Source organism: Lithobates pipiens, unplaced genomic scaffold (assembly GCF_037356315.1).
Source record: "Lithobates pipiens isolate NorthernLeopardFrog02 unplaced genomic scaffold, aLitPip1_a1.2 Scaffold_22, whole genome shotgun sequence".
NCBI classification, from domain to species: domain Eukaryota; kingdom Metazoa; phylum Chordata; class Amphibia; order Anura; family Ranidae; genus Lithobates; species Lithobates pipiens.
This window is the reverse complement of record NW_027507784.1, coordinates 240,752,853-240,770,624: the sequence shown is the minus strand read 5'-3', so window position 1 is coordinate 240,770,624 and position 17,772 is coordinate 240,752,853. Positions and strand designations below refer to the sequence as shown.

General features: G+C 42.7%; 1 protein-coding gene across 6 annotated transcripts in view; it reads left to right on the top strand.

The window, feature by feature from the left end:
• Positions 1-17,772, top strand: part of MARF1 (meiosis regulator and mRNA stability factor 1) — a 502,817-nt gene that overhangs the window by 272,584 nt on the left and 212,461 nt on the right. For all 6 annotated transcript variants that reach the window (XM_077448919.1, XM_077448921.1, XM_077448922.1 and 3 more), the window contains one exon: positions 17,480-17,700. In XM_077448919.1, the coding sequence (XP_077305045.1) occupies positions 17,480-17,700 (221 nt within the window). The remainder of the gene's footprint in view (positions 1-17,479; positions 17,701-17,772) is intronic.

The following is a 17,772-nucleotide window of genomic DNA, read 5'->3' as shown; positions in this document are numbered from 1 at the left end:
TATTACTTTATATGAAAATGACTTTGACACAATACAGACAAAACCACAAAAATAAAAATCACCCAAACCACTTCCCTTCAACAAATTGAGGCTTACAGTGTCCTGGAGAACAGGATTCCCCCCCCCCCCCCCCCCCCAGGTTGGAATGTAGCCAGTTAAACCTCTATTTTTACATGAGACCAGAGGCTCCAATCTATCTGAGAGCTACTCTGCATGATAATGCTGACTCCGATCGGTCTGAGAATTCCTGATTCAAGCAAGCTTCAAATAAAAGGTGAGGCACAGGAGATTGAACCCAAGATTTGACCCCAGTCGGATTAATTGCAATTCGTGGACAGACACTGCCCCCCAGAGGCCAATTATGGCAAGACGGTCAGAAATTAACCTGGTGAGCTGACCTGACGTGCTGCGAGTGGGGGGAGGAGCCGGATGGCTGTGAGAGCGCTCGGAGAGGAAGCCAGCTGCAATGATGACCCATGAGCCGGCCGAGTGAGGGAGAATGACTGGACTCTGGAGGGACACGCAGATGCACCGGCAGACACAGCACCCCAGTATCTGTGAGGCAATCAGAGGAGAGCACAAGCGGCTACAGGTAGATAGGTGGGGAAGTGGTGGCAGTGTGAGCCGCTGCGAACCCTGCCTGGGTGGATACCTGCATGGACTGATTATATGCCGCATAGCCTCATAGTCCCCCCCCCCCCCCCCCCCCCACAGCCTTCGTAGTGGCTGAGAATCACTGGGTCTCTTATACTTCTCTGGGACTATGATTTATACTACTATAAAGAGCAGCTTGGCTCACTGTTTATGAGAGGGGTGGCTTGGAAAGGGTCAGTGGTGGTTAGTGAGGACTGCATGGAGGAAGGAAAAGCCCTCCACCCCTCTCCTGACTCTGCATACCTACCTCCTTCATCTGAAAATATCTGAAAGCAAACTTCTGTGTATACATGTGAGCTTTTTCTGGTCAAAAGAACTGTTGTCAAACAATCCCCCCTCTAAAAAGGCAGGAAATGAGATATGGGTGTCTTATATCTCAGCTGTGGAAATATAAGGAAAATCAACTCCCTTTTACTTGGAATAGGGAATGGGATACCCTGCCGCCTCTTAAGTGAAGGTACATTATAAATCACATGAGGGTGAAATGTGAACTGTGATAATACAGCAGAAAGAAATTGGTTGGTACATCGGAATATGAAAGACTGTGTGATAAAAGGGTGCCTTCTTTGCTTTGTGTGTGTTATAAGAAATTTGAAAGGGGACCTGTTAAAATCCAAAACGGTTAATGGTAATTGGTAAAGGGTGACAGCTTCCCCCTCCCCTTTATTGAGTAAAAAGTCTTCGTTATTTATTGTATCCATATACTCGATGAACTGATTTGAAAAGACTCAGATCTGGATCAATCGGGTCTCTGTTTCCTGGGGAGATAAGGAGACCGAAATGAGGATAAAATATGAGAGGGCGCCCTCCAAAAGTGACAGAACCTAAGACCCAGAGAGAGAGCTTAAATACAAGTGTTAATTTAAGTTTGATTCAGAAATACTTAACAATTAAAGAGGCAAACCCTAAGAGTCCAGGAATGGAAAAAAAGTACAAAGTGCTAAAGTACTAAGAGAAACGGCTAAACAAAGGGGTCGCATGGGGATAAAAACCGCAAGAGGAGACAGAAATGGACAGACGAGGATATAGGGGAAGGAGAAGAACAGAGAAGTATATCCCAAATGCCCAATTCAGGCTTACAGGGAGGGAGAGTGAATTTTTTTTTTTTTTTTTTTGGGTTCTTCTCTCATTTCTTTCTTTTGTTTAAAATATGTTGTGATATCTGAATTGAGGCTGGGGGCTGGTTGGATCTGTCTATGAGAATCAGGAATTCTCATAGATCGGAGTCAGCATTGTCATGCAGAGTAGCTCTCATAGATTGGAGCTTCTAGTCTCATGTAAAATAGAGGTTTAACTGTCTACATTCCAACCTGGGGGGGGGGGGTGGGTGGGCGTCCTGTTCTCCAGGACACTGTAAGCCTCACTTTAGCTGATAATTGGGAATGAGAGCCGTTATATGGGTCCCAGAAATATTAAATGAGTATATATTGAAGCCAACATATTCGGCTTTGCGCCTAAAAAGGCGCATACCTCCCTTCTTCAGAAACGGCTCCTATTGAACAGTCCATAACTGTTTTCTCCCCAACATCCGTTTCCAAACCAGAAGCTATAGAACAGTCCTTAACTGTCTTAACGTGTTGTGGTTTTAAACATATGCAGAAACAGATCCTATGGAACAGTCCATAATGGTCTTGCTGTGTTGTGCTTCCCAACATGTGCCGCTTTGCCACGGAGTGACACGCCACCATCATTCTTCAGTGACAGCTTCCATGTCACCCATCTGTAGCTTCGGTATCTTCTCTTTTCTGGTATCTTCAGCACTGGATGCAGTACAGGCAAGGGGTGTCCATTCACCAGCACACATTCAGAGCAAAATATCAACCAGCTCTCAAATAACAAGTCTTGAGGAGGGCCTTTCTTGCCCATATTGCTAGCCTACAATACACATAGGTCACACTATACCATATCATGAATGAACATATTACCATAGTATATACACATATATATGTGTCCCTTCCAAATACGCACCCCACTCCAACCTCCTATAACCCTTTACTGTAAATATGGGTCGGGATTAGGCAGGTGTGCTCACAGCAGTATTGCAGGGCTCTGATTGGCAGCAAAGTCGTCAACGTGTACACAGAGACCCTACCGTCAATTCGTCCCTTAACTTGCATAGACAAATGGGAGACCCTTCTATATAAATATTGAGTCTAACCACACATAAATCTGCAACCGTGACTAAACTCACACAATTCCATCCCTGTGCCTGGTTTCAGAGACATGCCCAGGGTATATCATGCACATCTACCTACGGTTAGGTTCAAGGAATCCTCTTGTTCCATGACCAACGCCACACCAGTATTTTTTTAGGACAAAGATACAAACTCGTCTATGTCCCATATAATACCCAGGTGCTTCCTTCCCAGCAATGATCTCTCCATCCAGACATTCTGGTCATACCTCCGGCCGAGAGAAACATCAACCTGCCTCCAGCTTCCATCTTCTCTGATCACATGTGAGTGATTTAACCTCAAATGCAACAAGATAGAATCCCCAGTCAGTAAGCCTATTGATGCCACCAAATATACAAACCAAGCCTGCACGTCTGTATATGGGATCATACAGCCAAACACCTTTCACAATCCAAACTAGTACAGCCCATCCAGGCATTTGACCACAACTTTGGATTAGTGTAAGTGACGTGTTTTGACAAATTCTTACTGAGCGCTGATGCTAACTCATCAGGCCACTGCCCCTCATACAGAGACTGTTTAATCAGCTTGATGTTGGTTGATATTTCCGCCTGCTGATGCATGCACGCCAGAGTCCATGACAGATTCCTGTCCTGTACCATTACATTCTCTACTAACTTCTCAACATGGTTGACAAAATTCGGAGCCACTTTAACCTGGGTGTTTCTGTGACTTTGTTGAATTTTATCAAGGATGCCACCAATCTGAGTAACAAAGCCCTGCTTATTCTCTGAAGCTATGGCTGTGAGTTTGTTCCTCAGGAGGCTGATGTCCACTCCATTAACACCCATCTCAGCTCCTATTCCCCCCCAATTTAGTGCTGAATACATCTCTCCTCTTTCAGAAAAAAGCATCCTGCATGGACCTCATTCTGTGTCCGCACATTCCTGGGAGTCGTCACTGGTACAAATGACCGCACTTGATTCAGTGTATACTCAACACACATAGGGTAATAGGTTTTTATCAGCCACCATGAGATGTTGCAGCGCCATGTGGTGAAGGCATACTGTACCCTGGTAGCCAGCATTTGTTCACTTTATTTAAACGGAGCATGCTCCCGTGTGTATTCACTGGCATTATCTGCAGCGTTTCGACCTCTCAGGTGAGACATCAACCAGGCGTATCTCCCCCATTCAAGGAAATTTTCACCCCATTGATGTTACCTGGCACTCTCTAATCTGGCCAACAGACACCTTATTATGCATAAGTGCCCCCCTCCTGGGTACCTGCACCATATTAACTCCCTTACATGTCATACATTAAACAAACCTTTTCTTTCAACTCCTCCCTCCAACAAAAAAAAATTACGTTTTTCATTTTCTGATGGATTGGTTTTATATTCCTTCCCCAACCTCCAACCCATTGCACATGTATTGAAGTGGGGTGCCCCTTAAAAAAAAAAAAAAAAAATAATAATAAAAAAAAAAGTCAGCAGCTACAAATACTGCAGCTGCTGACTTTTAATAATTGGACATTCACCTGTCCCAGGGTCCTGCGATGCGGAGAAACGAACCCCCGCTTGTCCTCCGCTCGGCGGCGCTGGGAAATTCTTACTGTGGGCACCCTACTGTGGCTTCACAGCCGGGCACCCAATGCGAATGCGCGAGCGGCGCCGCGAGCTGTGATACGCCGCGCAGTCATCTGGGACCTTTCACGTGTCCCAGATGACTGACTGCGCCAAAGGTAAGTGATGTTACGAGCCCGAGCACTGAAGGAGGCAGACTACGAGGGACCCCCTAGCAACAGGCATTTAGAGGTGAGTTAAAAAAAAATCCAAATGTGTGTTTTTTTTTTTTTTTTTTTTTTTTTTTTAGGAATTGTAATCATATTTTATTTTTGGGGGGGAAACACCACTTTAATGACATGTTTGCATTCATCAGGAGAGACTCCAGCAAAAATGTTTCAAGTCTTGTTGATAGGCACAGTCTTTCAGATTCAGCATTAGCACCAAATTGTCCATAAGAAAAAAAAAAAAGTATTAAAGTGACTCTTTCCGTTCGTCCTGTCTCTCCTGATGTTTATCAAAACAAATTTGCGGTTTGGTATGGCACAGACAAACTGCCAACCAGATGATCATCTGTCATCCATGTTCCAGAAACCTCTCCAATCTCGCTCCACCAGGATTCTGGAAGGGAAAAACAAAACCAGCATCAAATTCTTATCCACAATATCTGCTCGCTTACCATGTTTACTTATAGTTCCCTCCTTGGAAGCCAGGAACTTGGTATTCCTGGCTTCTGCAACTCTGACTAAACTATCAAAAAAACCATGACCTCTTTAGGCTGAACCCACTCTAAAATGGATCCCCATGGTATGATCAAAAATTTTACACTAAAAAAAAAAAATGCTTTTATCTGTATCTTACGATCTATGCACTCCCCTTTCAGGTGGCCAAAGGCTATACCTTTTGGAACTCTTTACGACCTGAATGAAAATAAAAACAAATAAACACAAAACTCCAGCGGCTAGAATGGTTTCCTACCAACTTTTGTATTCAGCTGCTAAATGAGGGCATAGTCAATTGCCCCCCCCTTTTCAGGTGGACTAAACATTCTAATTTTTCCACCTGAACAAAACAAAAATAAAATAAATGAATCAACAAAATTAAAAAAATTAGTTTTTTTAAACTCTGGCTATTATCACACAAAAACAATATGACAAGACAACCACCATAAAACAATGACAAACACTCCATTTTAATTAGACATCCATGGACTTTTCTCCTGAGAGTAAGTGCTCATTTTAATCTGAAAGACAGTTAATTAATGGAAAAAAACAAAACCTCTGTACCTCCATCACAGCATTTGTAACCTCATTTGTAACTCTTTAGTCCATTAATGTCTGACTATTGTTTATTTTTTTTTCATTGCTTGCAAACAATTACTAATTGATGAGCTCATGGTACCATGTGATAATCGATTATGCATTTACAATAACCTAACCCCTGTTCTGCTCCCACTGTTGTTCTCACCTGCAAACAAAACAAACATTAGTATCCAAACCAGTTTAACTTCTTCCCTGGTCTCTGGAAAAGGAACACAAACACAGTGATTACAAACAATTATCATGACAATTTTTACTTTTTAACCCCAAACCTTTTCCCATTAATTGTAATGCTAGGGGAACAATTGCCATATTTTCCTATACTAACTAGGTAGTATTCGTAAACTTTGCCATATTTCTCAGGAAAATTTACAAAAAAATAAACCTAAATCATTTTTTTTTTTTTTTTTTTTAAGAACTTGAAAATAACAGAAGAGGGAAAAAAAACAATGATCATAACACAAAAATGTTTCCCACGACAACACCCGGTGAACTATAGACCTAATTGACATGCTGAACAGGGTTCGTCGCCCCGCCCTGATTCTCAGTCTGGACGCCCAAAAGGCGTTTGACCGGTTAAGCTGGCCCTACATGTTCGCGACCCTCACTAGATTTGGCTTGCTGGGACCCTTTCTCTCCGCGCTACAATCCCTATACTCCAACCCCTCTTCCCAGGTCCGATTAGTGTCCTTCACCTCCCACTCATTCCCTATGACAAACGGGACCAGACAGGGTTGCCCTCTCTCCCCGCTCCTCTTTATACTCTGCCTAGAGCCCCTGGCAGAGGCTATCAGATCTCACCCTGATATCAAGGGGGTGCCCATGCGGCAAAGGGAGTATAAATTATCTTTATTTGCGGATGACGTCCTCCTTACACTAACCAGTCCCCACATTTCCCTCCCCTCCCTGCATGCCCTACTCACTCAATTTAGTTCCCTGTCGGGCTATAAGGTCAATACGGCAAAGACGGAGGCCCTCCCCCTCCATGTTCCCCCGGAGGAACTTCTGCGTCTACAAAATACATTCCCCTACCGATGGTGCACATCGTCCCTCAAATATCTTGGGGTTCAGCTAACGACTTCCTACTCCGCCCTTTACCCGACCAATTACATCCCTCTGTTTAAGTCTATCAACAGTATGTTATCTCGATGGACCTCCCTTCCCCTGTCCTGGATAGGCCAAATTAATGTGCTGAAAATGTCCATCATGCCAAAACTGTTATATTATTTTGAAACCTTGCCTGTCCCCATCCCGATGTCACAGATTAAGTTGCTTAAGCGCTGGTTCTTGAAATTTATTTGGAATGGCAGGGCCCATAGAGTGGCTGGTTCGGTGGTTTTTGCCCCCAAAGATCAGGAGGGCATGGGTGCACCGGACGTCTACAAATACTATCTGGCATCTCATTTGCGCCCGATAGTGTCTTGGTCTTGCCTGAGACGTCCGAATCGCTGGACGGAGATTGAGATGGGTTCCCTATATCCGACCCATCCTTGCTCCTTGGCGTGGTCGCCAGGGACAATGGGGGACCCCGGGCTTCTGGATCTCTGCCTGGGTCCCATGTTGTTCACACTTAGACTGTGGAGTTCCTGCTCTTCCAAATTTGCATTGTCAACACCCTGTCCCCCCCTCTCTAATGTGCTGTTTAATCCTTTAGTTCCTGACAGTCTATCGCATGTTCGTATGTTTCCCTGGGCTAAAGAGGGATTGTTCCAACTCCGCCACTTCGTTCACCCTGTCACGCGTGAACTTAAGCCCTTTTCGGCCCTCCAAACCGACAGTCAACTCCCAAACCACATGCGCTATTCATACCTCCAGATAACTCACTACTGTTCAACTCTTTCCCCCTCTCTCTCCCTCTCCACACCGACGCCTTTTGAGCTGCTCTGCTCCCAGGGCCCCTACCAAGCAAAGCTTATCTCTAGTATTTACCATATACTCCAGCAGAGGTCCTCTCTCACTGCCCTATCCCACTCCTATATGGACAAATGGACACAGCTCCTTAATCAACAAATCACTCTCCCGCAATGGTCCAGAATTTGGTCCTCCACCTCTAAAATTTCCAGATTTGTGGCACAGAGAGAGACCGCATATAAAGTCCTACTGTTCTGGTATAGGACCCCCGAGGTTATTCATCGGTATGACGCCTCTTTCTCCCATGTGCTGGAGGTGTGGGAGGACCAAGGGAACGCATTATCATATCTTTTGGCAATGCGCTCTAATTACTCCTTTCTGGTCCATGGTATCTCACATGCTCCAGCAAATTTTTGACACCCCCATTCCATTGGATCCTGTCCACCTTCTCCTAGGCCTTCCCTTCCCGGAGTTGGGGAAGGCAGCTAATAAACTGGCTTCCTATGTGCTGCTTGCTGCTAAAAGAGCTATCCCCTCTAATTGGTTGTCTACTCTGCCCCCAACCCAGACTCAGCTGATACAAATCGTCGGGGACATACGCAGGATGGAACATTTGACGGCTATGGTGGAGGATGGGATTGACCGGTTTGGCGTGATTTGGGCCCCCTGGGATGCCTCGATTTTTGGGCTCCCACAGGTGCCCTTGGTACCCCTAGCCACCCGGTCGGTGTCCGTCCCCTAGTGTTCCCTGACCTTCTCGCTCCCCGATGTTGTGTATCTTGTCGGTACTTCAAGTCTGTTTCTGCTGGCCCAACGGCCATTTGAAGCTTACCTTACCTCCTGAGGAAATTTATAGTGGTATGTAGCCCTCTTTTGTCAGATATTAGTCACGTTATTGAAGCACCTGCTCAAGACCCCAACCCCTGCATTACGACATATGTGTTGTCTCTCAGCCTTTTTATTTTAATAAGGTTTTACGTAATACTTTTCTGTTATTTCCTTTCTGCATTTTATTTTGCTTTGTTTTCTTTTAGTTATCTATTTTTATCCTTCCATTGCTACTGTATATCTGTAGTCACCATGAGGTTATATCAGTCTCTCCAATAAGGTATGCTCCAGATTTTCTTTGAATTTTGTCAGTTCTGTATCTTCATTTTCTGTAAAAAAAAAAAAATTCTCTCAATAAAAATTACAATTTAAAAAAAAAAAGTTTCCCACCCCCAAAAAAATACCAATCCTTGAAAATACTAAAAAATATATATCAAGGTCCTCTATCATATAATAAACCTGAAACTTCACATCAAACCTTTTTCATAGCAAGGATACATTGACCAGCATATTCTTATACCTGCAGCTCACTGTGCTGCGAACATTGGTTTCCCCCCTGTGCTATATATGAATAACCATGCGGCTACCTCCATTTTGACTTCATGCAACCGTTCTACATATTGCTTTTCAGTTTGTAGACTCCGCTTTTGGGTCTTAAACGGATATGGGTTTGATTACTATGGGCTCCATGCTTTGGATTGCTACCCCACCTGGCCAAATAACATTCATAATGCCTTGGGGTCGTTGTCAGGTATGACCTTCTTTTGATATCGTTATTTGCTGCTCCAACAATATTTTGTGATGTGACCCCCCCCCCCCCGAGTCGTCATCAGAAGTTTCCATTGTTTCTACTCCTGAATCAGTTCTCACCTTTATTTACATCTCCCAACATAATATAATTTGCAGCAACAATAGCATACGGGTTTTTTTCATCATCCACTTCTATCTTTTTCCGTACACTGAGCATGTGCGGAGGGTACCTCCACCATTGCACATTTGGCTATTGCATGTTTGGAGGATAACTCCATTATGGCTGCTTGTGCACCCTGTAATTCCTTCTTAAGCAGTGTGATGACCTGCAAATTCTCAGCCTCCCTTTGATTCAGAGGCAAAGCAACTTTCTCTTAATTTACACGTTTGTTCTAATTCATCTAATCTGTTGCAATACACATTTCTCAGTCACCAATTGATCAATCTGATCAGCAACATTTGCATCTGCTTCTGCAACTATTGCTAAAATATGCTCCATTACACTTTCTACCTGTCCCAAAACTTGTTTTCTTTCAGCAAACCATTCTAATTCTTTTTGCTCCGCAATTTCTTTCATTCTCCAACATGCATACCGATTTGGCTATTCTGTTTCTTGCCTTTTTTTGACTTATTACTTATGAGATCGTTATGTGTATTACATTGTCTCAAAAGCTCACTAAATTGTTGTGTTAAATCACTTTCTTGTGTAGATTGAAATCTAACGCCACCATGTTCGTTAATGAAACCTTCAATGACTTCCATTGATATGCTAAGTAGTCTACCCACACTGAAGTTGCTCAACCAGTTGCTTACACAATGCAACACAGATAAACAACCAACAAAAAAAAGAAAAAAAAAAAAGATACAAACCGTTAAACCTAACAGTGACTTGTAGTTCTACAGCCTACAAGGCACTTTCTAAGACACAAGGCAGACTCTTAATACCTTCCTGTTGGATTGCAGGCCACGTTGATCTTCTATTGGAACAGGGAGCTATTTCACGCTCACATAGGTAGAAATAAAAAAATTAAAATCTATATTTCCCCTACATTTTTTTTTTTTTCCTCCCAAAGGTGTATGGTAATTCCTGTCCATCTCTAACCAAGGGCGATGAGCCAATACACTAGACAAACGGATACAAAACACTCACAAAGACACAGATAAAGCTGTTTAGAAGCTAGCTTTCACCTGTAGTCCCACAACCAAAAAAAAATAAAAAATACAAATCCGTTTAAACACTGTCTTCCAGAGAACACACTCTTAATCAATGCTCTCCTCTCTTAAATTGCAGGTCACATTGAACTACTATTGCAGAGAGCTATCTCACACTCACATGGGGATTTCTGCTTTTTCCTCAGAGTTGTGTGGTTTATCCTGTCAATCTGCAGGCTATATCACATAACCAGGGATGATCAATCCCTAACGCACCAGTATCGCTGTCTGTTTACAGGTCTAAAGCACATTACAACATTAATGTACATACATATATTGGCCACAGTTCTCACCAGGTTCTACACGTCCATTTCACTGATGAAATATTGCACAGAATTTTCATGATCATCCAATCGTGGTTTCAGAATTCGTGAGCCAGCGCCAATCTTGTCCACACTAGACTATTTTCAGTTCACGACACCATTTTGAAAAGATGACCTCTCCCAAAGAGCGAGGGGGGGGGGGGGGGGAGTGCTGCCCAAGCTTCCAAGTCATTAATTTTTGTTATTAATGGCGGGAACTTAAGCGCATACAGAGAGGAGGTTTCCTGACCATTGCATATGCCTAAATATGTGATATGCTGCGTTGCTATGGCTAGGGTGGACCGGTGTCGCCATTTGGTAGATAAATTGGGTTGGAGCGACAACATTTCGCTTTTATCTAAATTAATACGTAGACCTGAGCACAGTCGGAAAGTCTAGAATATTTCGGAGTCTTTCGAAGTCTGCTAGGGGTTCGGTAGAAAAAAGCAATATGTCTGCAAATAGAGCGGAATGAAGGGTTTGGTAACCTATTGTGATGCCACTAATTCCGTCAGGTGAGTTTAGTCTGGTGAAGGCTCAATTGCAATGTTGAACAATAGAGGGGAGAGTGGGCACCTTTGTCTAGTTCCTTTTGTCACGGGAATCATATCTGAGATGAAGTCAGGGGTTGGCAGGCGCGCTGTTGGGATTCATTCATTAGTTGTTAAACATATAATTAGGCCAGAAAAACCGAACTGCCCCATTACTTGGAATAGCCAAGACAAACTGATGTTGTCATTCCTCTTGAATTGAGTGGTGTAGGAAATCATTTTCCCTCGCAAGAAGACTTTTCCCGCCTCCCAGAAGAGGTTTGGGTCTGAGGTGTACTGCGATGGTTGAGGCATATTCTGTCTATGCTATATGTAGCATGTGGCGAAAGTCTTTCCTTCATACCTAGCAGATAATGAAGCGCCACATTTGTGTTGGAGAAGAGGGTTGTGTTTTGATCAATTGTATTGTGATGGGACTGTGGTCTGAAATTATAGCATTGATTTCCCGGTTGCAAAGCACTTGTAAAAGTGCAGGTGATGCAAAAAAAAAGCAGTCGATTCGAGAGAGAATTAAGGGGGGGGGGGGGGGATTAAAAGGTATATTCCCGGTCTGTCGGGTATGTTCATGGCCATATATCTATTAACTGCAGAGTCTATTGTTTGTGTTAGTGTCGGGGACGGAGTTAGTTTAATTTCTGGTCTCCTTAAATGTCGCGTTACCTGTGCGGTCGATTGTGGCGGACATGACTGAATTGAAGTCCCCTCCTACTAGATGTAGAGACTGGTGCTGCCAGTATTCAAGTCGCCATGTCCTGAAAAGTGGCGTCTGGCGAGTTGGGGGTATAAATATTGGTGATAGCTATGTCTAGCTAAAGTCATATGAATTGTTATTTTGGGGCCCGTCGGCAACATTTTTGCTCTTTCCACATATCAGGAGCGCATGCTTGCATGATGGCCTTTTTGTCCACATAATTCAGATACTTGATAATAACGTGTCTGGGTTTGGCTCGAGTTTCTGTGAACTGACCGTTGCATTGTTGCTCGTTCGATAGTGCGGGGTATGCGGAGACCCAATTGCTCTGGAATAATTTTAGCACATAGATTTGTGTTCAGGATGTTCATCACTGATTCTGGCAGGCCAATTACGCACAAATTATTTCTTCTGGATCGCTTTTCCAGATCGTCTAATTTGTCCCATATTTCTCTGTTTTCAGCAGTTATGAAGGCTAATACTGCTGACTATGCCATGGTATCATCTTCCAGGGAGGATATCCTATCCTCTGCCTGGGTGATTCTGTGGTCTTGTAGTAATTATAGATTATCCTCGCGCCACAATGTTTCAGATAGAGAAGTAAAGCAAAAATAGAGACGAGAAAGTATGGCTGCAGCAAAACACAGACAAAGGTTCAAACCCTCCCCTAAATCGATAAGCTGTATATATGGTGAATGGTGTTGCGCTCCACTAAAAGTACAAATAAGAGTAGATAAATATGGATATAACTATCAATATACAATGTGCAAATAATCATTCAATAACTGTTATCTTGTTCAATAATAAGTAGATGCTCTTTCAGAAACTTATTTTGATTCTAAACGCATGCAAACTATCATAAAAAATCTTCTTCCACAAAAGTGCATCTAGTGGCAATAAAGTGCATTCAGTACCAAAAATTGTTTAACATATAATCAAAAAAAAATCAAAAAAATAAATAAATAAATAAATATATATATATATATATATATATATATATATATATATATATATATATATATATATATATATATATATATATATAATATTATATACGATGTAATTCAGTCCATAGTGCATAAAAGTGTAAAACTCAAAAAAAGCCAAATAATGAATCGTTCAATGTCCAATAAGGTGCAACGAAGCAATAGTGAAAGTGTCTATTTCTATATAAAAAAAGCTCTCAGTCCATATCAGAACGTACACTTTATATATCCTCTGTGTTATCAACATATGATGGCTCCGTGAGTAAACAGTAACTTCACCAGTGATCACGTGAGTAGGTGTCCACACACTATGTGCAATGGCTACCTTACCTTACTGCTGTAAGGTAAACAGCAGATATTCCTTTCAGCAGGCAGATGGTATAGGTAGTATGGGTGGTCCCCTCTAGGTCCTCAGCCCCAAGCCAACATTCACATCCATAGGAGAAAAGAAGGAGCTCCAATAGTGAAGTATGTAATAAAATCAAACTTTATTCTAAAAAGGACATCGATCAGGAATGATTCCCTGATGAAGTCACATGTCCAAGTGACGATACGCGTAGGATTGGACTAGAAGGATACCGTAAGTGACGTCCGTAGTACGAACGTGTGTTCCGTTCGTTTGATGCTGCTGCCTTGTTTATAGTTTGCCCATATGCTTCATTTTAAATGTGAGTACCCAGGACTATGTCCTTTTTAGAATAAAGTTTGATTTTATTACCTTCTCTGGTCTTGTGCCCTCCACGAAGCGGTCTGTTCCCCCTCTATGAAGCGGTGGTGGTCGCCACGACTCTCTGGCCGGCTTTGAAGCAGTAGGTTGGAGGAGGGCAGCGTGAGCTGTATCTGGCTACAGCCGTTCCATGTGCCGCCGGAACCGAAAGTAGGGAGGGGATCATTCTGACTTGGGCAGCGTTTCACCAAATTTGTCTTTAGTAGAGAATGCTTGATGTCAGACGCCAGAGTCTGTGCCCAGGGATCCTCAGAAATTCAGAGTAGATGCTCTAGTCGCACTGTAATCAGTTCAACCTGATTTTATGCATTTTAGAGGTTGCTGCCTTCCACTTGTTAGCCAGACTCTTTGTGCAACGAGTGGCTAACATTGTTCCACTGGTACACTCTTCACTAACTTTGTGGGACCTTAATCGTATGTTGGTCCTTCAGAGGCCACTGTTTCAAAGCATTACAAATATTTCTCTCCTATCATGAAAGGTTACATTTGTCGTGGCTATCACCTCACCTAGGAGGGTGTCTCAGCTTGCAGTTATACTATAAGGAGCCTTTTCTTGTGCCTCCACAAGGACAAGGTTGTGTTGAGACCATGTAATTTCTGCCTAAGGTGGTCTGTGGTTAATTTGAACCAGGACATGGTGTTTCCTGCCTTCTTGTCGGATTTTGAAATGTCCTAAGATTTCTGTGCACTGCTTGGATTTTGTTAGAGCTGTGCGAGTCTGTCATGGCCTCAATTTGCCAGTCTGATGCCTTGCTCATATTGCCTTAAGTTTCCCAGAAGGGGCAGGTTGCGTCTTGATCCTCAATTGCTAGGGAATTAAGTCATTACGTGGGTGTATGACCTAAAGCATGGTTTTCCTCTTTCCTTTCCAGAAGGTTTTGGTGATTTGTGGACTTTGAGCTTGTATCTGAATAGCCGCTAATATGGATTGATGTATTACTACGCATTCACTTTTGAAAGTGAGACCCTGCTGGACTTATGGGGCTAGCCTGTAATGTTAGCTTCGGGCATGAAGCTCTGTTACCTTCCAGACTTCGTGATTTTTAAAACAGCCTATCCATTTTAAAATGAACAAAAATAAAAACTTTTTTTGTATAGATATAACAATTGTAATAAAAAAAATTACCTTGTCCCCTCCCCCCATTTTTATACAACAAAGCTGGGGGGAGAAGCAGCAGCACACTGAGCTTCTAGTAAATGGCTGTTTTGTGGCGTGTCAGGACAAGGCTGATCATGGCAGGAGAGCACACTGAGCTCCCTGCATAGCTTAAGAACTGACCACAATGTGCTCTCCTTATTAGTGTGGTGAGTTTTTAATAGGAAAGCTGAGGGACTAATAGGAACAGCAGGGATTGCACCTAAAGCAATACAAAGATAACGGGATACTTTCTCATACAAATACATGGTACATATCCGGAATATGGTGTGTTGGGCGAACAAATGCTTTAAAGGGGATTTAAGCCTTTGTATTTTTTCACCTTAATGCATCATATTATGAGGGCTGGGCTCAGCACTTCCTTCTCTGAGCTGGCCACTCAGCTGTCGGCTCAGTGCCAGCTCCTATCTCTCCACAGTTACTCAGCTGTTGATATTCTGCTCGTCGGTCCTGCTTACTTAAGCCGTCCAGCCCAGAGGATCTCTGCTTTCGCCTTAGTCAATATCAGAGACCATCTCCTGCATTCCTGTTTAAAGACTTGTTGGCTGACATCCCTTCTGGCTACAGATCCTGCTTGCCGTTTCACTACACGGATTCCTGATCCTCTGGCTTTGCTGAACATCCGTTTCGGTTACCGAACTATTGGCTATGTTAATTGACTACGTTCTATTGACTTTTTTATTATTAAAATAGTGTGATTTAACTGTACTTCTGTCTCGGTGGTCTGATTTCATGGTTTTTGACACCTATGCATTAAGGTGAAAAAAAACACCTGGCAGTGACTGCCCCCCCCCCCCCCCATTTTACTTACCTGAGCCCTGGGACTTGACCCAGCGGGGACTGGCTTTCACTCTGCCTGGGGTTCTCGGTTCTTGATTGGATACATTGATAGCAGTGCAGCCATTGGCTCCTGCTGCTGTCAATCAAATCCAGTGACCCAGGGGGCAGGCCGAGTCATACATTCAGCAGCTATGGATGCTGAATGCTGGACTCGGGAGCGTGCCCAAAAGGTAACCCCCCTCGGGACAGCGCTTCTCTTAGGGGGGGTTATCTGATGTGTGTAGGACCCGCGAGAGCCGCCAGGGGACCTCAAGGCAAGGTCAGGGCCACTCTATGCAAAACAAGCTGCACGTGGAGGCAAGTATGATAGGTTCTAAAAAAACAAACAAAAAACATACCCTTTCAATCACTTTAAGTGTTCTGTGTTAGCTGCAAAACACTATCCATGTGGGCCACTATTGTCCCTCTATTGCCTCCCTTGGCAAGTAAAGCTGGTTGGTTTAAAGCACCATGAACTAGCTCACAGTTGGAATTGCTAGGCTTTTTCAAGTTTCAAAGCTCAAAAAAAGCGCTAGGTCAAGGTAATATGTAAAACAAACAGCCACTTAACCAACTGATACTGGCTGTGAAGATTTAAAAAATGAAAAGCAGAGCTTAACCATCAATTTTAAAATTTAATACAAAGGTGCAATAGACGTATAACCATAATCTCTCCAAAAGTTGTGCAAGTTAATATAAAAACACATGACTAAGAAGTCCAAAGTGCAATGTGCAAAAAACATGCAATAAAAATAACCTTTCTATGAATTTAGCAAATTCATATAATTACACATAAGTTATACAAATCCATATGTTTTCCCGATATAAAGTATGTGGTATACTTGTATGAAATAGCCCTTCCAATATGTCAAAACCACTTACAAAGTCCAAAAGATGCAAAGGTACAATCTAAATTGGTTGATTAGTTCCACCGCCAAACACCAACAATAAGCATACGCCTCTTAACAGATGATGTGGACCAAAAATTATACTGGTCATAGGTGCATGTGATAACCCAAGGAAAACTGGCATCCGAGGCAAGCGATGACTACTCGATAATGACTCCAAATAAAGTAAGGAATAAATTAACAAACTAACGTAGTTAAGCCCATTTAGGTTCATGGTTTATTATTTCTAAATAAAAAAATAAAAAAAAACGTTCAAACTATCACGGCTTTTTATTGTAACTGTACTGTCTGCCCTTGTGTTGTAAAGCTCTGCGCAGACTGTTGCCGATATATAAATCCTGTATTAATCATAAATTACCTTAAAATGACTTGTAAGGATGCAACAAACAAACCCGATCCCAGCAGACTGTCAGCTCATGGAAAAAAAGCCGCAAGTGTCAGCTCAACATGTGTGATGTCAGTAGCGTGCCGATCAAACGCGCTTCATCGTCCCTGACGTTCTCTTAAAGGCAGGCAGAACAGTTTTCTTGGATTTACCTGTATCTGTCCACCAGTTGGGACTGCTTTTGGACAATTTTAACGGTTTCTGAATTCCTGTGTCACTCAATGGATGCAAAATAAAATTGTTAGATCTTGTCAAAGAAAAAATCTTTTCTTTGAGTCTGAGGGACATGGGTCCAACCACCCCTTTTTTATTTTATTTTTATTTTTTTTAATGGTTGTGTATTACTTTTACACATAAAATGTAGACATGTTGAGCAGAGAGGGCGTTCTACATTGCTAGCATACAACCTTTCTGTTTGCCTGTAGGTGGCAGTATAGCAATGTAAACAGTCCAATCTACTTGAATTAATGCCAAACCCAAGAAACTTCTGTTTTCTCCACTGTGATCAATACATCGACTGTGTCAGCATTTCTGTTGTGGTACAACAAAAGAAGTGTAGCTGGATATCAGCCAGACAGTATGCAATCAGTCGGAGGGTGAGCTGATCATGTCTTGATAATGTGTTTATTTTTATCCCATAGATCCTTGGATGTTGCGTTCAAAGAGCCCAGTTGGGAACCCTCAGTTGATACAGTTCAGTCGAGAAGTGATTGACTTATTAAAAAATCAAACCTCGTGCATCATGCCGGTCACCAAGTTTATACCAACCTATCATCATCATTTTGCAAAACAATGCCGTGTGTCTGATTATGGCTACACTAAGCTGATGGAACTGCTTGAGGCTGTGCCACATGTTCTGCAGGTAAATAAATTCACAGTAGGGAATCTTAATTGCTTTTTTAGTTATTTGTAGAACTAATAACACCTTCTTTCA